Here is a 22,340-nt window from a genome sequence, read left to right on the forward strand (position 1 = left end):
ATAATAATAATTAAATTATTAAACTTCAGACTGAAATAAAAGATTGTCGCCACTGTTTTGTGTTATTCTGCAGATTTCTATTGTGAATTTGACACTAATGTGCGCACATGCTCACCTTCAGCTGCAGGCACAGATGTGCTGAGAAACTGCTCAGTTCTGCCAGCTGTTTTGAGACCTCTGTATTTGCATCGATATGTAAATGAAGCTCTTTGCGTCTCTCAAAAGGCACGTCTTCAGAGAGGAAACCTGCTTCTGAAACAAGGAAAACTGGACGAAGCAGAGAGCGACTTCAAGAAAGTGGTAAGTGGTGTCGTCTGTAGCTTTCAAAGGCTCACCAGGAGGCGTCGGTTTGGTTCTGTGGTCAAACTACACAAATTTTTATATTATTTTTTTATTTTTTATTTATTTTTGCCACCTAACTAAATACAATAGGATTTTTCTCGTTTGTTTTAATTCTGGTCCATTTTTAGAGAATGTCAAGTTAGCATTTAGATTTTTGCTGGCTAAAAGTGGTAAATTGCAAAGAAGGAACTCATCTTTTAAAGAAAAGGGTAAAACATTTGCGTGAAATCAAAATAAAACCGATTGGACACTGAACTGTTTCAAATGTACATTAATAATAATTGATGAGGGATGACGAAAGGTGACAGATATCTACACATTGTTATGCAGGAAATTGATTGGATTTGTGTGTCCAGTTTAACCTTCTGGGTTGCTGCGATAATAATCCAGAATTAAGTTTCAGCTGGGACCGTGTCCCAGTGTTAGACTTCCTGTACAGGAATCTTTATCTAAAATGTTGTCAGACTGTTTAATCTGCTGAGTCCTTGAAACAATGTCATTCCAAGACACAAACAACAATTCAAACTGGATTCGACTGGTGAAAAACATCAAAGATTGAATTCTGAACAAAGTTCAAATCACCCTGAAATGTGGTTGGAATATCTGCTACTTTTTAGAGGAGCTTTTTGTACAGACAGAGCTGGAAAGGCTACGTTTATCTTTCACATTTTTTTTGAACAGTAATGTCTACATTGGTTTTAGTCTTTGGCAGTCTGTAATGTGATATTCTAATGTCCTATGATCTGACCAAGGTGTCTGTGGTCACGCTGCTTCAGCAGTCAGCTGTGGCCTAATCTAATGCATCACATTTACTGTATGTTTGTCCCTAAGCTGAGCTAGCAGGAAACTCTTACAGGCTAGTCAGGTCTTTTTTTTTTTTTCGTTTGTAAAGGAGACGTCATTAGCTGAGATTGCTTTTGTATGGGTGATGCCGTCTATCATAAGAATGAACTCTTAAGTAATTAATTTTCCTGTAAGGAGGCAGAAGACAAGAAATCTCTTTGCAAACCTAAAAGCTCACACATGAATGTACTGTATTAGTGAAAGTAGGATCCTCTAGTTTGCTGTGGATTTCAGTCTACATCTACTTTATTTATTTATTTATTTATTTTTGTTTGTCTTCAGGCAGAGTGCTTTTTCCATTGCTTTACAAAAGCAGTACATTAAGCTCTGTGTTTTCGTTTGGGAGGGAAATTAGCTGTACATTTAGTTTTGACTGATTTATTCATTTTTGTTGCAATCAATAAGCACTTGAAATTTTTTTTTTTTTGAGAAAACCTAAAGAGCCTTATTCATATAATCTTTTTGATCAGAATTTTTTCAAATGCTCCCATAACTTCACTACACTCTCTCGTTCCTCAATAGAGAAATTGAACACATTGAAAATAATTGTAAATACATTTTTGAATCCCAGTGAAAAATTTTAAAACGCTGAAATATGGCCTTAAAATAAGACRTTACAATTTTCAGACTGGGATATTTTTAAAAGATCGACTAGCTTATTGTAAAGGGGGAAAATAATGGTATTTTTAATCAGTTGTGTTGGGTGTTTTTTTTTCCTTTGTAAAGAACATAAAATTAAAGGCACAGTGTGTAGGATTTTATCAATTCTTTTAGCCGAAATTGAGATAATCACTAATRACAATAATAAAAAACATGTCTAATCATTGCAGACAAAGACCTTGTTTTATTATTTCTACCTTATAAAAAGCTGTTTATATCTCCATGGTCGYGGGTCACCACTACAGGCAGCTGCCATCTTGCACCGCCATCTTGTCTACGAAGGCTCATGAAGGACAAACTGCGGTGGCGGCGTCAAAAACGGTTTTAGTTGTAATACTATAAATGTAATATTTGTTGTCTGTCATTGTAGCTGGTATAATTTTACTTATTAAAGCTCATAATCTTACCACTTGAAACATCACTAGCCCTGAAGCTGCTGGTAGACATCGTGGTTGGAATTATCAAAGGTTTTTGACACCTGAGAGACACCGTAGCAACTCCTTTGTGTTTGGAAGCGGGGGGTGGGGGGAGGACCAGGGAGGACGATTCAACCACTCAATCACTAGATGTCGCTGAAAACAACAAATCCTACACACTGTGCCTTTTAAARGATGTACAGGGACCATATCATGCAAAATCCACTTTTTTTAGTCGTTAAGTGCAGCTCATTGTGTACATGTTCTCTCTAGAAGTGCAGAAAAGATGAATTTAGTCTCTCATGGTGCTGCATAGATATTTTTATATGCAGTTTGGGTCATATTTTTCAACCTGCTCAGTTGTGTCTATTTTCTATGATGTTTTCTGAACTATTCTGTCACAGTATTTGCAATAGAACCTCTAAGGTCTGGACTTACCAACTACAGTTTGGGGGTCTTCAATATCCTCTGGCTCTGGGTCAGACTCTGGCTCCAACATTTAAGGCTGGATGGACAAGTCCTCTGTTGACATTTTTTAAAATTAATTTGTAAATAAAAAGTTTATGCAGCAAAGAGACAGCCTCAAAACGAGTTGGTTTGAGACACACCACAGAAGGGGTGAAAGAGGCGCTTGTGGAGTTACAATAAGTAGGAATTCAGACCAAAAGCATTTCAGTTCCACTTTTTATAGACCACAACAAGAAGGATTTAAAAATYACATGTCTCCTTTCAGGATTAAGAGGAAAAGCTAAATGTACTTGAAGTAATGACTTGCTTTAAAAATGTCCAGCTCAAGTCCAACCCCAGCGACAAAGAGGAGAGAGARGCCCAGAGTCAGCTGGCAAAGTCTGATGAGCTTCAGCGGCTGGTGGCTCAAGCTCATCGCAGCTTCAACAGCAAGGACTACATGACGGCTGCTGCTCAGCTCGAAACCATCATCGAGGTACGAGGCCAACCTCGTCAGTAATTCCCCTGCGGGCAGGATGTTGTCTCTGCTGTTTCTCAGCTTGTAATGGGTTCTCACYTACCTGCTGCAGACATGTGTTTGGGACGTGACCTCTCGTGAGATGAGAGCAGAGTGCTTCATTCAGATGGGCGAGATGGGGAAGGCCGTCAGCGACCTGAAAGCYGCGTCCAAATTAAAGAACGACAACACGCAGGCCTTCTACAAGCTCAGCACCATCTACTATCATCTCGGAGACCACGAGATGTCACTCAAGTGAGATCTGCTGATTTCTTTCTTTACGTCTCCAATTCTTTTTACTACAAACAGCCTGCTGTGATTTGTGTTTCTGTCAACACTGCAGCGCACACTTTGAATTCTGAAAATAATCAATGCTTTCACCTTTTACCACCTCCTCCGGGGACCTGCAGCGARGTGCGCGAGTGTCTGAAGCTGGATCCTGACCACAAACAGTGTTTCAGCCATTACAAGCAGGTCAAGAAGCTCAACAAGCAGATCCAGGCTGCAGAGGAACTCATCCAGGAGAAGAGGTGCGTTCTAGTAATGATGTGTGAGGACCAGTTTTAGATCGTAACTTTGATGTTTACTTTGGATGCTGAAGTCRAAACCTATTTAAACCGAAGCTCAGATGTGTCACTTTGTTCCTGTAAAAAAAATAAATATCCCGTGTGAACACCAAGGGTTACATCAGCTGCAGAACAAGTGTTTGGAAATCTAGCAGCACGCCTACTTCCTGCTTGTACCGACAGCCAGTTGCATCCACATGTTGAAAGGATGTCTCATCACATTTCACAAGACTGCTCCGTGAGAACGAGCGGCGTGACATTTGTGGGCGCAGTAATCTGTGAAAACACCTACCTGCTGCCTGCTGTTTAGGTACGACGAAGCGGTGAAGAAGTACGAGGCGGTGATGAAGACCGAGCCCAACGTGCCCCAGTTCCTCCTCCTCGCCAAGGAGCGCATCTGCCACGCACTCACACAGGTAAGACCCCTGCCACAAAATGTATACTCTGTGGTTTTGCGAGAACTTCTAGGCAGTCGGCGTGGTTTTATTTTTGTTTTTTTGGTTGTGTTTAGGACCAGCAGGCGAGCAGAGCTGTCTCGGTGTGCAGTGAAGTCCTCCAGTCGGACCCGGAGAACGTGAACGTGCTGAAGGACCGGGCCGAGGCGTACGTCCAAGACGAACTATATGAAGAAGGTAAGGCTGCGGGCCGGAGCTGAGCTTCAGCATCAACACAGAACAATCAGCAGCTCCTCCTAATCAGCTTCCTACAGCACAACTAAAAATCTGAGGCGAGCTCAAAGAGAAATAAGAATACTGACACTGAGGTCTTAAAAAGATTTTGAGAGAACTGCTTGTCCCCCGTTCTCATACTAGGTAATGTGAGGCACCAAATTTCCTCTACGAACAGCAGAAAACTCTTTTAGAACAATTCAGGACACACATCTAGTGTGCAGCTGCATACACAGCTTTTTGACATAAAAGCTGGAGGTGAACTGATTGTTTTGTGACTTGTGCTGACGAAGGCACAGGAAACATTTTACAGGTAGAAGTTGTTTTAGTTGATTCCTTAAATCTGTTTCAGGTAACTTATTTTATAAATTTTGTTTTTTTTTCTTTGAGAGAGGAAAAAGAAAAAACGAAAAAATTAGAGAGAGCTGCAAAGTTTTTGGTTTTAGTCTTTTAAAGRAAGCCTGAAGTATCAGTTGGTGTCATGGTGTCATTGCATGTGTTTAACACCAGGGGTCACTATAACATAAGAGTGTAAAGTTAAGTGAAACTTCATGAGAATAATGGTTGCTACACTTGGCAATAATAATATTTTAGTTGTAAGRTTTGAATTGATGCTGTATATAAAGTCAGGGAGCTGCTGCCATCTAATTACATTCTGCCTCATTAAACTCAGTTCTTTAGCAGATCCATTTAGATAATTCATCTGAAAAATCCCAGCGAAAGTCTGTATGTGAAAATTGATGCCGTCATATTTACCATGAGCCAAAAACAGACAAATGTTGATCGCACTTTGCTTAAAGTGTAATTAGAATTGGAGGTAAAAGAATGAATATTCTACAAATGAATTTGTCTTCAGCAACAAGGAAGAAAATGCTCGTCTGCACGAAGCACATGCTGTGTCCTCAAAGCCTTTGTGGAGAGACTGTGGATTAGACTCAAACACCAGACGATGTTGACATTTCACCAAAATAAAAATGTCAGCACTAGTTTGTATTCTTCACCTGATGTTTTGCTGTTGTTTTGCACAAAACACAAGAGTATATTGGTCGAAATTCTCACAAAYCTCATCTGTTCATCTGTATGTAACATAAAACCATCCCTCTGATCTGTGTTYGGACAAATATTGGGTTTTATAGGTGACAATTAGTCTTAAACTGATATGGTTAATTATGATAAATATAACAATACAAGGAGCAAAATATATTGATCAGTTTGAGGCCAAAAAAACATATGCAGCTTCACACAGATATTACTGTTTACTATATTGAGTAATAAGTTAAGTTTTTTATTGTAATAAAACATAGTTACATCATTCAGAAAACARTGAGATTTAAGAGGATGGTTGGAGTAAGTCTATCCAGAAAACTCATGTTTTTTTCTCCACACCGATGTATTAGCCTGTAAGAGTATGCTTTATTTACTTCCCACAAATATAAAAAGGGCTCATGTAGGCATACATACAGTACGTCAGTGTTTAAGTTTTATAAACAATTTTTTTTAGTTTTTATTTTGTTTTGGTTCCAACTTGTAAATTTACCAATAAATATAAATAAATCTTTAATGTTCTAATACTATTATACAAATAAAAATAGTATTAGTAGTATTTAAAAGAACAAAAAGTGAGTCGTCTTCTGTTCAGATTTCAAGTAAGTTTTGCAGCTTCGACAAATAGTGTTTAATTTAAAAAAGGAATGACAGAACTGAGTATGATCTGACTGAATGAGCTGCTTCTGCTTTAGTAACAAAAAAATAATCAAATTTACAAATTGTTTTTCATTTTGTTTGGCTTTTCGTGCCACCTTTGGTAATTTGAGTGACAAGTGCAAAGTTACATTTTGTTCATTTCTAATCATTTCAAAATAAAATGAAACTACACTCAAATAACTATACCTGTCATAGACATAAAGRACACTAGACTGAGCCCTGCCTATCTCGTCCAATGTTAGCATTTGTGACATGAAGGAGCAAAAATGGCGACCACACAGAGTATAGTAGATGTCTCAAAAAATCTGTAATATTTTTACTATAAATCAATATAATTAATTACTGTAGGTTTCATTCAACAATCATGTAAAACAGTTATATGATATATAAGGAATATCATGAGTAACCATCTAAACCAGACCYGAAGTCAGTCAGTAACTTTGAATAATTATGGCTTCAACTAGTAATAAAATATATTATTTATTATCTAATATCTGCTAGCCAAATTCAAGTATTAACAATGGTTACATCAGCTTTATAAGCTTCTTTTTATTTTAAACTGGTACACTATTATTTTCAGTTCTGGTCAGATCACATCCACATTGAGGTAAAWAAGATAAAATCTGCTTACTTGTGAAATGAGACACATTTTCCAGTTTCTCTTTTAGTTGGTAAGTCCATAACACACACACACTGCTTTCTGCCATTTGTTTAAACACTAGATAGTTTATATACACAAGTATTAATACTTTTGTTAATATTCTCCTTATTGTTTGCTAGTTTGTCAGTATGTACACTACAGGAATGTAAATCCAGACTCTTGCTGGTTAGTGATGCAGCTGCTACAGCACATCACATGATCAAGACTCACTCCTGCTGTTCCAAATAGCTCCATGGTTTAAACCCACTTAGTTTGAGAACAATGTGAGGTTTTAGTTCTATGGCAAGCAACAAGTCCTATAAGTGTCGGTTGTAAAGGTCAATGTGCACATAAAGAAAATGGTGGCTATAAAAATAAGTGAAGAATCAAGGTTGTGTGCTTATGTATTTTAGTTTCTATCCTCTTCAGACAGCCACAACTTCACCATATCGTCCTGCCAATAAAATGTCAATTATCAGAGCTGTTTAAAAACAATCCAAACATCTCAATTAACACCACCATCATCTGAAAGTCAAAGGGTTATTCTGAAGGTTCCATCATCCCTGCAGCAGCGGGAGGTGTTGGCTGTGCAGAGTCTGTTGTCACCAGCGTGGCACGAACACGGCAGCCCTCGTGTGGGCTTTTAAACTGTCAGRGCACACGGGAGTTTCTAATTCACCTCGGTACGCCTCGCAGAGTAAACAAGCCTCAAAGCATCCAAACGTGTGCACCCAAACAGCCCGCAGCTGCTGCAGCGTCTTCCTGAGCACGTTCACAGCAGGAGAGGAGCTCYGCATGAAGACAGGTTCAACTATCAGGACACCAATCAGGTCATGTTATGTAGGGCAGTTTTTATGTTAAGATGGGAGTTTTTAAAAGTCAACTTTACACAATTTMTGAAAGTTTTATTGAACTATATGCTTTGGTCAAAACACATCAGGATTAAAGCGATGCATTTTTATATAGGAAGTTTTGGTTTAATTGGCACATTCTGCACACTGAGCTCAGCTGAACCTATGTCCATCTCTTTTCTGAGTTTWATATCATGTTAAAATATCATTCCTTCATCCAAAACATACAGAGTGTTGTTTTGACTCATTCACGCATGTTTGAGAAATCCTTGAACCTCCTGTGGTAGCCATGTGGAGCTGTCGAAACACTTCCTGGTACAAAGCTCYGCCTATTTGTACCAGGGCCATGCAGAGACCACTAAAGGGGCAGGTGCTCAAAGTAAAAAAATAGCACATATAACCAGATTCTAGGGCAATTATCACACGTCACGGGGGTAACTAGGTAACTGGGAGCATTGTAATGTAATTTCTTTTATAAAATGTTTTAATTAATGCATATTTTAATTGCAGAAACCATCCAGTTTTGCCTTTTTGTAAGCATAAAAATAATCATTAGCTCAMAAGGGCACTTTTGGGCAAGGAGCAAAAGGGGCATCAGAGGGGTTCTTAAAGACACAGAGGTCAATTTCAAATCATTTAGAAAGGCTTTGATGCAAAGTCAAATTTATTTGTGATACAGACAGCATTTTCATAACAACTGAATGTAACAGTTGATTGTGATATAGAATTGAACTATGTGCCAGGAAAATACATAACACTYCCACTTTAAAAATCTCTTTTTGTCCATATCCAGGAGCTACTTGTACTCGTATATTTTGAACACCCCCAGTTGTAGACAAAAAACAATTTGCTAAACATCTTGTGTTATTGTATTCTGGTGAATCTCAGAAAGTTGTGTAGTTCCTTCATAATATGATTGTTGAGGTAGCAGAAGACATGWTGTTCTAGTGTTTTGTAGTTTAAAGAAACAATCCTCTTCTGAATTCTCCTGTCTTTTTTTCCATCTTATACAAAAACTCTTTACTGCCTTTAAACAGAACTTGTCAAACTTTTTGGGTCCATTTACCATTYAAACCTTTAAATGTCATGGGAATAATTGWWTTTTWAAWYYTTTTKKTTKKWTTTACTGGTGTATTGGTCCTCATCTATGCACTTTTTTAAAACTCTGACATAACTATTCAATAATTGTAATTTATTTTGCCGCATATTGAAATCAGCTGAGGTTGTGGCTCTCTGTGCCAGCCAGACAATAATGTAATTTCCAATAATTTGTTTTCTCCTTATGTTAACATGCATTACTGTGGTTCATCAGCTGTTTTTAAAGAAACGTGACAAACTCTTAATTGAACTTAGTTATTAAACCCTTTGTGCTCATGCACTTAAAACTGAGCTCTAAGTGCTTCAAACATCACATCTGCTGTCATCGACCTTTTTTTTTTTTTTACATTATTTAAACTCAGCCACACARTTTGACCAGACTGGTTCTGTCCCTGACACTGTGGCAAAAACTTTTAAAACTCTTAAAACTGGTTGATTTCTTACCTACAAAAACAGTTTTTACTAAGTAAATACAACWAATCCCATTAATATTCAATTGTATGTTTTTTTTTTCTCCTTTTCAGCCATTAGAGACTATGAGAGCGCCGCAAAACACAGCGAGAATGACCATCAGATCAAAGAAGGCCTGGAGAAAGCTCAGCGACTCCTCAAACAGTCACAGAAGAGGGATTATTATAAGATCCTGGGAGTAAAGAGGTGGGAACTGATGTCTGCATTTGGGAACTTTTGGGTGGTTTTTCTGTGCTGTTGAAGAGAATTCAGAGTCTGAGAGGTATCATGTAGAATTGGGATGATTTTAGTCGGCAGGGGGCTTTTTAGAAGTTTTTAGTGCTCTTTAAAAGCTTGACTGCACGTTTCAGTTCAAAGCCACTACTGTAGAGCTAAATCTAAGCCAACAGAAGCATTACTGGATCTGAAGTCTTTAAGGATATCTTTATTAATTGTGCTGATAATTTTGTCCTTGTGGCTACAGAACTGCTCAGAAAAAGGAGATTATCAAAGCCTACAGGAAACTGGCCCAACAGTGGCACCCGGACAACTTCCAGGATCCGGAAGAGAAAAAGAAAGCAGAGAAGAAGTTTATAGACATCGCTCAGGCTAAAGAGGTCCTTACTGATCCAGGTAAGGAGTGGCTTCTGCAGAGTCTGGATGTTGTTAGTCGTGGCTCATCTTGCAGTAAATGTCAGGGTTTTCAGAATCTGCTGCAAACTCGGGAGTCCTTTAAAATCTTTACTCTGCCTCCAACTTTTTAACAAGAGCAAAGCTGCCCAACAGAAACACGTTTTAAAATCGGCGCATCTTTTAGTAAAAGAATAAAAGTAATAAAATTCATATGCATGTCTTAATGAGTCCTACCTGACAATAAACCTTACGACTTAAAACTAAAATTATACAATGAAAAYAAGTTAATAAAGCAGCATTTTTTTAATATAGTCTGTCATTTCAGAAATTGAAAAAAAATTATGATCTACAGCGTGTGAAAGCTCGCGGGCCAAATTAGGCCTACAACAGCATTTTATGTGGTCCACGAGAGCTTCAAAGATGTATTAATGTCTTTAAAATAAAATAGGCATATGCTGTTTTAAAGCTAGCATTGATCATAAACTACATCTTCCACAGTGCATGTTGGTTATTTTACCCACAAAACAACATCCAGTCACCAGGTGGAGGCACACAGGGTTCAAAAGGAGCCTGCAGCTCACATAATTAGTCATGTAAAACCCCCATTGTACTGCATTTTCACCAACTACTTTTTCTGCAGCCCAGTTGTWCTGGGAAGATGGAATTCCCYACTTACAAGTTGTAAATTAAGTGAAATGCCCCTCCAGTGRGGATTTCCTGTCAAAGTGGAAGAGTTCAGAATTCAAGATGGTAGCTACTCAACACAACTTAGCAGAGTGAAACTCACTTTTTTTACTTTTGATTCTGCATTTATTTCACATTTAGTCAGTCATACATGTTGTGTGTCAGTGTTTACAAGAGGATGTGTTAAAACACTGTTTCTATGCAGGAAATRCCACAGAGCGCAGCTATTKTTTAACAGGGCTCTGCTGTAGCATTGAGACGAAGAACGTGATATATATTTTTTTGTTTTTAGTCTAAGTTAAACAYGTTTTTTGGGAATAATGACCSCTTTTCTTCTGCACGGCTTCCAGAAATGAGAACCAAATTTGATCACGGAGAAGATCCAATGGATCCAGAGAGCCAGCAGGGTCACCACCATCAGCACTTTCACAGCGGCTTCCAGGGCTTCCAGGGTTTCAACCCGTTTGGCTCTGGGCCCTTCAACTTCAAGTTCAACTTCAACTGAGAAGAGCTGTAATCCAGCAGAACTGGAGCAGAATTTTATTATCCTCTCTATTGAAAAGGGAGATCACTGGCATTTATGTCAGTTCATAATGAGGAAATGGTGACTTTAATTCGCTGACTTTCATTTTCAGCTGGGACAGAGGGGGGCGGACAAACCTCTGCCTTGAGAAGCAGCGGATCAGTTGGTTAATTCTGACGTTTAATTTGGTTCCATATTTCACCAAATACTCACATCTGTTCACAAGATAAAAACTGTTCAAGCCACATAACTGTTTTTATATGAATGGATTTTTTGAACTGTAAATAAAAAGCTATTTATGTACATGATGATTTAGACTTTTATAAAGCTTGATTCATACATTCACGTCCTGCTGAGGAGAGAATTCACCGACAGCATTTTTTGTAGCAAAGATTTATTTCTGTTTTCTCCATCAAATGGTAATAAACATTTAGTGTTGACATAGCGCAGTAAAACACAGGTGCCCTGAGAGCAGCCTGCCTGCACCAACTTTAATTTATTTTTTTCAAATGGACTTTAAGACAGAAAAACTACAGTCAAGCAGCAACACTTCTTATTCCTGAGTGAAAAACACTGAATCTTTGTAGAAATCAGACAATGGAAAAGACAATTTCACATATTATAGAAAAAAGCAATAAGTTAAAATCTTACAAGCCATGAAAAAAAAACAGAAGGATTGAAAATGAAGATTTTTATTTTCCCATCTTTGCTTTCATGTCGAAGCAATCCAAATCAAATACTGATAGATGRACTTTACCTCTGATTTCATCTTTGTCAACAAAATATTTTATCTATTTAATGATAAATATATATATATAGAAATGCATTTTTTAAATCTGTCAAACATCAAAATTACATTTTCTTTTTTTATGGCAGAAGATCATTGTTCTGTTGTCTGTTTGTCAGATATAAAAAATCTCATAAACCAGAGGACAAAAAGCGATGGTCAGGTTTTATGCATTTCTTCAAGAAATGTTGGATTCAACTTTAATATAGTTTGTTCCAAAAAAAAAGGCTTTAAATGTTAAAAAGTTAGCACAGTGGTCAGTGCGGCCACCTCTTTGTGTGGAGGTTGCATGATCGCTTCCTGGCTTGGGATGACGTTTACTAAACATCTGATAGTCTCATACTGCCTTCTTCGTGCAGTTTGTTATATAAAAAAGTTCTGATTTGGTATTTCAGACAAAAAAATAAATAAAAACATTGAATAAAATGCCTAAAATTGCCTGAACAATACAAGTGTTCATCCTAAAAATGTGAATTGATGTCACCTTTTCTGCTTTCCTAATTCCCCTTTAACTCCCTAATCTGACTTGAGAGCTCAGAGCGCACCACGAGTGCTCGCCTGCTAGTTAACAATTAATTTGTGTGCTGATTTGGTGAGATGTTACTGACTGCAAGAAGCAGAGATCTGAAAATATCACATCCTCTTCCTCTGGCTGAGGAGATAACACTTTGCGGCTATGTTTAGCTGGAACTGTCTTCAAGCTTCACAGGTGGGCTGTGTGCAAAAGGTGCTGCCTCCGTCTCATTCAGCGTGATCCTGGCAGCCTCTAAAGTTCATCACGCCCCTTGTCTGCTGTTGGAAAGAAACAGTGAAAACGAGCACTTTAACAAAGATAAACAACCTGACTGAGGATCAGGTTAGTCACACAGGAAACAAAGCTTCCAGTTTGACAAATCTAAATGTAAACCACTGTAGGCAGATGTTTTTTGGGTTTGTTTACTGTTCTTTAACCTTTTTTGTGTCGTGAGGGAGGGGGCGTCTGTTTTTGTGCCGCCCCGTCCTGGATGTGCCTCAGCAGCTTTTTGATCTCCTCGTCATACTCGACCCACTCGGGCACGATCCTTGCCGCTGCCGTCAGCTTGGGCTCTTTGGTCTTCGGGTTATTACACTGCACAGGAAAACCACAGACAGAACGCATCAGTCACACTACCGGTGGCACTTTGTCCCAATGAGTCAGATCCCTCAGCACGGTCTGCGTCTCGGGCATTAGCGCCTRATTTGATTTCCAATTTTGTTAAAAAGACATTAAGCCCTGCCTTTTGTCTGAGCTACCAAAGTGGTGACCTATACCACAATGAGACAATACTTCCTACTCCACTCTACTGGAAGCCCATCCAGTAATTCTCCAAATTAGTTTAGGGCTCTGCAGGATTGCTCCTCGGTTGTCTCCTAAATGCCAAGTGCCTCATGGACGTCAGAGGCTGGAAATCTGCTCAAACATTTCATGTTTAAGTAGCACAGATTGCAGTTCAGAAGAGTTATTTCAAAATGTTAAAAAAATGCAAAGCTTTTCAGTAAAAGCTCTGAAATCATCAAACATCCAATCACAATTTAAGAGGGAAAGCTGCTATAACTTGATTTGATTTTTGATTTGATTTATTTAACAGGAAAATATTATAAAAATCAAGCCTGACTCAGCATAATTGCTGTTTTACAGCAGGTTCCTGTTCTGCAGCACATAAAACACTCAGAATTACAGCATCACAATCACATCATTATACACCATAGACACAAAGACAAACAAGCATACCAAATTTCAAAAAGGCAGCATTTGCAAAATAGGACGTCTACACAAAAAGTGTCCAGCAGATGGCAGACAAGATTCTTCTTAAAGGGCTGTAGTTTTGAAATGGACTTTATGTTTTGAGGAATGTCATTCCATGCTTTAGTATAAACATAGAAGAAAGACCTCTGGCCGTAACAGTTTTTAAAAGTTGGTAATATCAGTTGTCTTTTTGTAACAGATCTAGTTGAATGACCACTTCCAGAATTTGATTTGGGCAGGAATGCACAGAGAGTTCCATAATTGGCACCTTGGAAGATCTGAAAATATAAATTAATACCACTATACAAAACATAATTCTGAAAAGTCAAGGCATCAGACAATGAAAGAACTGTACAGTGATGAGTCCAACCAGGAAGTTTTTTTTATGAATTTTGTAGGCCCTGTTGTAGAGCCTAACTATGGGTTCTAAGATTTCATTTGTTGTAAGAGACCAAACAGGTAAACAGTACGACATGGTTGAGAGAATAATGGCATGAAGATAGATATTTGAAACAGATGTCATATTGGATCTAATTTTTGAATAAACGTATAATTTCTGTTTCAACTTAGTGGTTAAGTTTTGTACATGATCACGATAAGTCAAATGAGAATCCAAAGTAATTCCAAGATATTTGTAAGTAGTGACAATATCAAGGGGTTTGTTTAAAAAAGTGAGTTGATTTGTTATATTGAAATGTCTCCTGGGTGAGGAAAAATACATGCACACAGGTTTTTTAACATTAATTGACAAAAGATTATCTTGAAGCCAACCATGAAATGTCTGAAGATCTGCTTGTAACTGACTATTAACAGATTCAATATTGAAATCAGACAAAAAAAGAACAGTTTCATCAGCATACATTAAAATATTTGAATACTTCAATATTTTTGGAAGGTCATTTATGTATAATAGGAAAAGCAATGGGCCCAATATGCTACCCTGCGGAACTCCCACGGAACGGGCAGAGACCCGGACACAGAGCTTCCATGTTTCACAACCTGACACCTATCAGTCAAATAAGAGGAAAACATTTGTATTGCAGATGATGAAAGTTGAAAAGAAATCAACTTTTGTAAGAGAGTATAATGATCAACTGTGTCAAACGCTTTACGAAAATCAATATATACAGCACCAGTTACTTGACCTTTGTTCAAAGCAGCACGTATTTGTTCAGTGAATAAAATTAACGCAGACATGGTTGACCTTGACGTGCGGAAACCATGTTGGCTATTGCTTAGCATGTTATTTTGTTTATTATTGTTTGAAAAATATTTTTTAAAAAGGAGCAGATATAAGAATTTTTTCTTCTTCTGCTGCCTTTTATTTTATTTGTATTGTTTTATTATATGAAGTGTTTTTTAATGAAATGAATAAATGAATAAATTTAAAAAAATACACACCAGGTCTATAGTCTTAGCTGTGACTTTCGAGGCGTCGTCGCACCACGTCTCGCACCACAGCCACTCCTGAGGGAGAGACTTGATGGCCACCTGGTGGATCATGTTGTTGGGAAGGTCCTAAACAGAAAACAAAGCAACCTCATGAAGCTCATACAAATGTCAAATCTTATTTAGCAGTAAAGGCAGCAGTGTTATCTGCAAAGTACGGACCTGGTCCAAGTTTGACAGACTGTTTGGGTCTTGGCTCAAGGCTTGGTACTGACCCCGCAATCTGTCTCCGGCTGCGATTTTACGGAATTTCTTTAAATCTACCACATACAGAGCGCTGTGGGAAACAAAGGAAAGACAAACTCATACAATGAATGCAGATTCACAGTATCTGTAGGTTTCGCTGTATAATACAGATGTATAAACTAAATTTAGTCACATAATAAATGTTATWTTAAATTTGTCAGGGACTATTTTACTGCCTCAGAGGGGAAAAAAACACATTAGTATGCAAAAGGAGTTATTTTTAGTGCAGTTTTATTCTTATGTCAATGATCTATTTCATTAAAGGGATTTGATTTTTGAACATTATAAAATAATCGCCACAAATTAAGCATTTGGAAACGTGTGAGCTGCTTTGAGAGAGGTTTGGGTCCAAGTTTTAGGGAAACACATTTAGAAAGTGAGGCTTCACTTAAAGAAACAATCCTTCAAAAACCACAGCTATGATGAAAACCTTTGCCCCGTCCAATCAAAACCTTTTATTTCTCACCCTCTAAAGAAAAGTCAAACACTGACTGAGGACATCAGAGATGCAGATTGTCAGCTGAGGTTTGCATTTTCAAACTTACTGAGCTGTTTGTTAATGCAGCTTCATAAAGTTGTGCAGTAAACCAAAATGTTGCTTTGCTAAGTAAACCAATGAGCATTAAATCAGTGATGCAGAAAATACACAAATATACTAGTTTGGTCTAGGTTTGTGGTTAATTTTTTCTTACACTGCTGGTCTTGTATCATTAAACTAATATTTACAAAAAATAAGACCAGCTTATTTAGTAGAGACAATATATTTCTTTAAAAATGATATTTAAATGTGTCAGATTTAGGGTTTAAGAGCTGCAGCGTGCAGCTGGAACAAACCTGTCTCCTGGTTTATTTGCAGAAAAGTTGCTTTCTGCTAAAAATCAGTTCTTTATTCCTCTCAGATCTCTACTATAACTACAGTACCTCTGGTTGACTGGGGCAGGTGTTATGATAGTTCTGCAGTATATTGTAAGAAAAAATCCCAAACAACACATCAAATTACTCTCTTTTTTATGAGCGCAGAGCCTGAACAGCGCAGACTGAGTAAATAAGAAGGCTGAAAACCATCATCACACCACCTATTATCTCTGATTGGAGTCTTTGGTTTTGTCAAACCAGCTAATGGAAAGAAAGTCTGTTTGAGTTGAATTCTCTGTGGACTGTAATTGTAGACGAGACACTTGCAGCTTCAGAGTGAAAGATTCTGTTGGAAAATATACAGAAAGATGATTTTTTTTGTTCTGAAAGGATGTTCAACTCTGTCCTTTCATCTGCCTGACCAGCTGTAATATTCACAAAGAAAAAATTAAAGAGTATAACTATCTATATATAAAAAAAACATACACATGAAATTTGGCTGAATATTTCTCTAAAATTACTAAATATAATCTAGAAGATAAAACGTTTTCATACCTGATATGATATTTCCTGTGTCCAAGATGTGAGGCCCAGTAGCCAGTTTTCCAGAAGCGGTAGCCTTCCATCTCTCTGCGGCTGTCACAAAACGGTGTGTAGCCATAAGGAGCACCCTCCAAGTCTAAATCCTTCAGCTCTTTCAAATCAGCCCGCACTATCTGCGAGAGACAAAGGAGTTTGTTAAGTTCAGACTAAGATTCAAGCAGTTTTTTTCTGTCCGTTTAGGTTGAGCCCTTAACTCACGTGCCAAACTAAAGGCCCACGGGCCAGATGTGGCCTGCCACGGCACTTTATGTGGCCCCCAACAGCTTCAAAGATGCATTAATGTCTTAAAATAAGCTGCTTTAAAGTCAGCATTGACCAGAAACTTTTCTACCATAAGCCATGTCAATGATTTTACCTGCAAAATGACAGCATACCACCACTAGGTGGAGGTGAACAGAGTTCAGCAGTGGCAATCAGCTAGCATAGTTTGCTGAGTAAAATCTCCATTTGGCTGCATTTTCACCAGCTACCTTTGCTAAGGTCCAGTTGTACTGGGAAGTGGGAATCTCCTACTTACAAATCGTAAATTTCTATCGGAACAGGGAATTCCCTGTCAGAAAGGCAGCTACTCACCACAACTCAACAGTGAGTAACACATTAATCTGTATTACTGGATTGGACATCACCTGACTGATCGTGGTGCCTTTGCTGTGCATTGAGTCAGGACTCAGGAACATGGTCGTAAAAAAGAGATGCAGCAGACGGTCACGCAAGGAATATCAAAAAGGGACACAATGTTTTGCCGTAAATTGTCAACACTATGACAACAAGATCACAAGATCAAAGGGTATCACATTTCACATATTTTTTTTAAATGGCGGAGATGCAGGAAGTAGGTCAGTTATGCTAGCTTGGTTTTGACAACCTTATGTCAGGTAAACCCACTCAAAGACAAATTTGCTATTTCAACAAATTATTACCTTTTTATTAATATTGTTAGGATAATAGTGTGGGAGGTTGTAAAAACAAAGTACAACTGTAAAATTACCTTTACTACTAGCTGAACAGTGTAGCTCTTTATTAATGGTACTGGTACTGGTACTGGTACTGGTGTTCTGACCAGTCAGTATATATTATGTCCCACAGTGTTTTTCAACCCTGGTCCTTGAGGTACACTGCCCTGCATGCTTTAGATGTTTCCCTGCTTCAACACAGCTGATTTCAACTGATAACTGATTAACAGGATTTTGCTGAACGGCAATCATCTGAATCAGCTGTGTTGAAGCAGGAAAACTTCTAAAACATGCAGGGCAGTGTGCCTCAAGGACCAGGGTTGAAAAACACTCATCGCAGAGTAAAAAAATAAGTAACTTTTTCCCCCTCCATACATTTCCTAAGAGGCGGAGGGGCCAACCACATTTATTTTATAATCAGCTGTAAGAATTTTTGTTCAGTCACTTCGGTGCGAATTGAGAACTAGGAAACAAATAATGTTTATTGTCCTCAATTTTTATATATATTAAATTATTTATTTAATTTTATATACTATATATTGAAGTGGATGGAGCTTGTAATTCCATTCTTCAGTTTCCTAATTTATGTGCAATCGTTTCAGATTTCAAATTTTGATTGAAAGTCACAATTATCATTGGATCTCAATACTGCGTATGACGTATCATGTGTCGTCATTTAGTTTTAGGTGGCGAAAAGAGACTTCTACAGTAAATGCATTAGCAAAAAACTACAATGAAAGGTTCCCAGACTGCTTATAGATTTATCTMTTGGGAAAATACATATTTTTACATATCACAACATTGGCAAATTTCTCAGCTTTAACTTAAACCATATTTTATAGAAATCAGATAAGAAATAAGAGCACTATGAATATTTTTGTGACAGATTGATGATGCACATGCCTCATTGAAACTGTATTGTTTCATTGACATGMATGCATAGTAATGGCGCCTATGGGTGCGCGTCACTAGCTATAGCCACAATAAATGATGTCCAATCCAGTAATACAGCTCAATGAAGTAAAACTCTTACTTTTAAGAGTTCATGTAGTCAGTCGTACTTTTCAGTGTTTATAAGAGGACATGGTAAAACACTGTTTCTATACACAAAATACCACGTACAGCTCAGTTATTGTCCATTAGTGGTACTCAGCTGTAGTAATGAAACGAGGTGATGTTTTTTGAGGGCCACCATAATACTCGTGGCCCTYGGCGAAAATGAGTTTGACACTTCTGCCTTACCTGGTCGGCGTCCACAAAAATGATCTTGTCCACAGCCAATGGGAACAGAACATCCAGGAATAGGATCTTGTATCCCCAGATAATCCGCTGCTTCTCGGTCTGCTGGTGGAGCCAGCGGGGCCACTTGTACTGAACCAGCTCATACTGAAAGCCGTATGACTCGGCCATGTGAGAGATGGTCTCCTGACCCCACCCCCCAAAAAAAGGCAAAAGTTTAGAGCAAAACAAACAGTTTTATTATTAGAATTTATCGTGAAAAAAAAAAAAACATACTTTGAATGAAGGGGAGAGGTAATTCTTGAGGAACCAGAATTTGACAGGTGTGTTTGTGTGCCGCAGAACAGAAAGCATCATTATTCTGAAAAGAAGATAGACAAAGATTTTAAATCAGACCTTTTAGATCTGAACTATTATTTTGTCATCCAGAACCAGAAAAATAAAAAAACAGACAACCATTAAAGTGTCTGACCTCAGAAAACGTTCATACAGATGACCAGAGGCCACAGAAAATATGTTAAGAACATCCTCCTTCTTCTTCTCCCCATCATTTTTCTTCGAGCCACCTCCTGTGATGCTGCAAATGAAACCGTGATACGTGAGGCTGTTGTGTCCTGATGGATGCCTGCTTTTCATACAGTCACAACAAATCAATACAGTGGCTGCGACCACCACGCTTCCACAGGGGTGATAGTAGTTATAAAAGCCAGAAGAAGAAAAAAGTGTTTCAAACAAATCATGCAAGCACTAGGCAGCAGCTGAGATGTTTTATTAAAATAAAACACTAATAACGTGGGCGTAAATGGTGTGGAAATAACACATTTGACATGATTCTAACAGTTCGAGTCCTGCTGGCACTTATCAAGAGAGCTGAAACACGATGTTACAAAAATATTCAAATGATTATGCAAACCAAGGATATTCACAATTACTTTCTGTCAAATGACTTCAAAGATGTGCTTTTAAATCCTTCTTTTTCACATTTAAATCATTCAGTTGAGGTCTATATAAAGTGGAACTGCAATACTCCTTTTCTGAGGTGTTTCTCAGATCARCTCGTTTTGAGGCTGTCTCCAGAGCAGTCCGTTCTAGTTTGATAGAGGAGTTTAAGAATATATAGCAGCGCAGAAACTTTATTTACAAATTATTAAAATATGTCAATAATGTAAAGCTTGTCCATCCAGACTTACATGTTGGAGTCTGACCCATGTCGAGGGGAATGAAAACGACAAAAGTAGTTTCAAACCTTATTTAGCAGTTCTGTCGCAAAAACTGTGAAGCAATAGTTCAGAAAACGTCATAGAACATAGAGAAAACTGGACGTGTTGAAAAATATAAATACAGTATCTACGCAGCAATGAGAGAGACTAAATTCAACTTTTCTGCACTCCTAGAGACTCCAAGTACACAATAAAATGTATTTATTGGCTAAAAAACATGATTCTCCTTGATATGTCCCCTTTTAAATGGAGGGGATTTTTATGAGGGGCTGCACATCTTGTGGTGTTTTAGCAGCTTGAATATGCCGAAAGCACTGGGGAAAAAAATATTATTGTTTTTTTGTTCCTGCAGAAAACTTCCATTCTAGTTGATTGTGTTAAAGGCAGACCACAACACACCCCATCACACCAAGCAGCTTCTCTCAAAACATTTTCCAGCTCTCCTTACCAYGGCGTGCTGACAGTTTGGTAATGATGTCAAAATTCTTCAGTCCCTTCTGTCGAGGAGAGACCGACGTCCTCCTCACTGAGTTGTAAATAAGTGTACTCCAACCCACTTTTTGTTTACTTTGTATATAAAATTAAAGCCTTAGGGTTTCTATGCTTTATGCAATATTGAGGATATTATCTGAAAATGTGATTTTTCTCATTCAAGCTGTGTAGATTTGCAAATGTTCARTGGAACCAAAGAACAAAGGATAAAATAATGTTGTCTGACATTTCTTCAGTTTTTTTTTCAACTTGGTAGTAATTATTTTAGATTGGGCCCCAACGCAAAAAAAAAAACAACAATGTTTATTTGGGTCATTCTCTGTTCAAACTGCGATGTGGTTTCAAAAGTCAACACAGCACGTTTAAAAAAATCATGAACACCATTCTTGGACCCCATTCTCTAAATCTTTTCGGTGGAAATAAACATAGCTGTTGTCTTGGTAACCTGATCCTGCTGCTCAACGATGCCTGTGGGGGGGGTGGGACTATAGATGAGAAGTAATTAGGAAAGAAAAGCAGTTATGTCTATTTAGGGAACTGGAGAAACTACATCCAGCACTTTGATGAGTTCATTGCATAACTGATGCTTCAGCAATCTTTATAATTGATTGTTTTGGTTTTATATCAAGCAAAAAATATGAGCTGTTAGCAGTTTTTCAACTATGAAGATAGRGCAAAATGGTTTTAAGTGTTATTTTAATGTGGATTGCCTAGTTAAACAGATGGAAATATTAGGATAAAAAGATGCTTGAAATGTGGTCACTTACAAAGTATTACCCTACTGTGATGGGTAACTAAATCYAAAACAAGCAACCAGGAAAGGAAAAACAAAGACTACTTTTGATTAACATTGTTAAAAACATAATAAAAAGCTTTTTTGTTGTGAGATAACAGAAGAATCTAAAGGAACTCGTTTGAAAACTTGTGTATGCATTAACGTGCCCTTAAAGAGCAGCGGCTCATGATTCAAGGCACAGAAACCAGGACTTGTGCTGGAGGGTAGATGTGTCTGCAGTCAAACTGTGTGTCCTTGTCTGTAACAGACTGCTGATGAGGGAAGGGGTGTCTCTCCCACACTCAATCACAACCACAACCTCAGCCTCGAGGCAACAGGAAGACACCAGGGAGACAGAGGAGAGGGGTGGGAGAGGGGGGACGATGTCCTCTAAAACCAACTCCCCGACACGCGCAAAGCAAGTTACATCAGTACAATAAAAACGCAGAGTTTTTGTAGTTTTGTTCAAAATGTTAAAGGCAATATTCTTCCTGCACTTCTCAAAACAAAGTACGCTTCTCTACAGAGGAAAATATTGTCTCCATTGTTGAGCAGTTGGCTTCTGGATAGTCGCCACATATCGATGGAGTCTGGGGACGTCGACTGCCTAAGATGACTAAACCAGCCATTATGACGGGCCTTCAGYGCAACAATGGGGTCCTGCAGATAAGCAGATTTAGAAGGTCAGGTGAGAGTCTGTTTGGCTGAATCGCCCGAGATAATCTGGACCCACAAAGCTCTGGCTAAATCCACACCAAGCTGGACAAAACTTTACTTCTGTTCAACCCCCCAGTTCTGTGGACTGGACACAATTTTCTACTTTGCATTTGTTAATGGTGATAATATCCAATAAAGACAATGGGCCTCATGCAAGAACCGTTCGTACGCACAGATTTGTTCTTAAATTGTGCGTA

At 38.1% G+C, this 22,340-nt stretch overlaps 2 protein-coding genes across 6 annotated transcripts in view; one reads left to right on the forward strand and one right to left on the reverse strand.

The window, feature by feature from the left end:
* Nucleotides 1–225: 225 nt before the first annotated feature.
* dnajc3a (DnaJ (Hsp40) homolog, subfamily C, member 3a) lies at nt 226–11,345 on the forward strand (the record flags this gene model as incomplete). Its single annotated transcript, XM_014001213.1, is given in 9 exon segments — nt 226–300; nt 3,052–3,204; nt 3,299–3,480; nt 3,636–3,755; nt 4,102–4,207; nt 4,303–4,423; nt 9,277–9,409; nt 9,687–9,835; nt 10,870–11,345. Coding segments are annotated over 9 exon segments (1,194 nt in total), but the record flags the coding sequence as incomplete, so codon positions are not given.
* A 74-nt stretch (nt 11,346–11,419) lies between these two features.
* uggt2 (UDP-glucose glycoprotein glucosyltransferase 2) overlaps nt 11,420–22,340 on the reverse strand; it is a 48,194-nt gene continuing 37,273 nt past the window's right edge. For 3 of the 5 annotated variants that reach the window (XM_014001204.1, XM_014001199.1, XM_014001188.1), the window contains 8 exons: nt 19,412–19,516; nt 19,216–19,300; nt 18,943–19,125; nt 16,700–16,860; nt 15,206–15,320; nt 14,996–15,112; nt 12,781–12,937; nt 11,420–12,621 (listed from right to left, as the gene is read on the reverse strand). In XM_014001204.1, coding sequence (XP_013856658.1) covers nt 12,596–12,621; nt 12,781–12,937; nt 14,996–15,112; nt 15,206–15,320; nt 16,700–16,860; nt 18,943–19,125; nt 19,216–19,300; nt 19,412–19,516 — 949 coding nt within the window. In that variant the 3' untranslated portion in view covers nt 11,420–12,595. Of the gene's footprint in view, nt 12,622–12,780; nt 12,938–14,995; nt 15,113–15,205; nt 15,321–16,699; nt 16,861–18,942; nt 19,126–19,215; nt 19,301–19,411; nt 19,517–22,340 lie in introns of those variants that run through there. The other 2 variants (XM_014001194.1, XR_001309698.1) reach the window with 2 other exon arrangements.

Source organism: Austrofundulus limnaeus, unplaced genomic scaffold, assembly GCF_001266775.1.
Source record: "Austrofundulus limnaeus strain Quisiro unplaced genomic scaffold, Austrofundulus_limnaeus-1.0 Scaffold9, whole genome shotgun sequence".
Classification (NCBI taxonomy): Eukaryota; Metazoa; Chordata; class Actinopteri; order Cyprinodontiformes; family Rivulidae; genus Austrofundulus; species Austrofundulus limnaeus.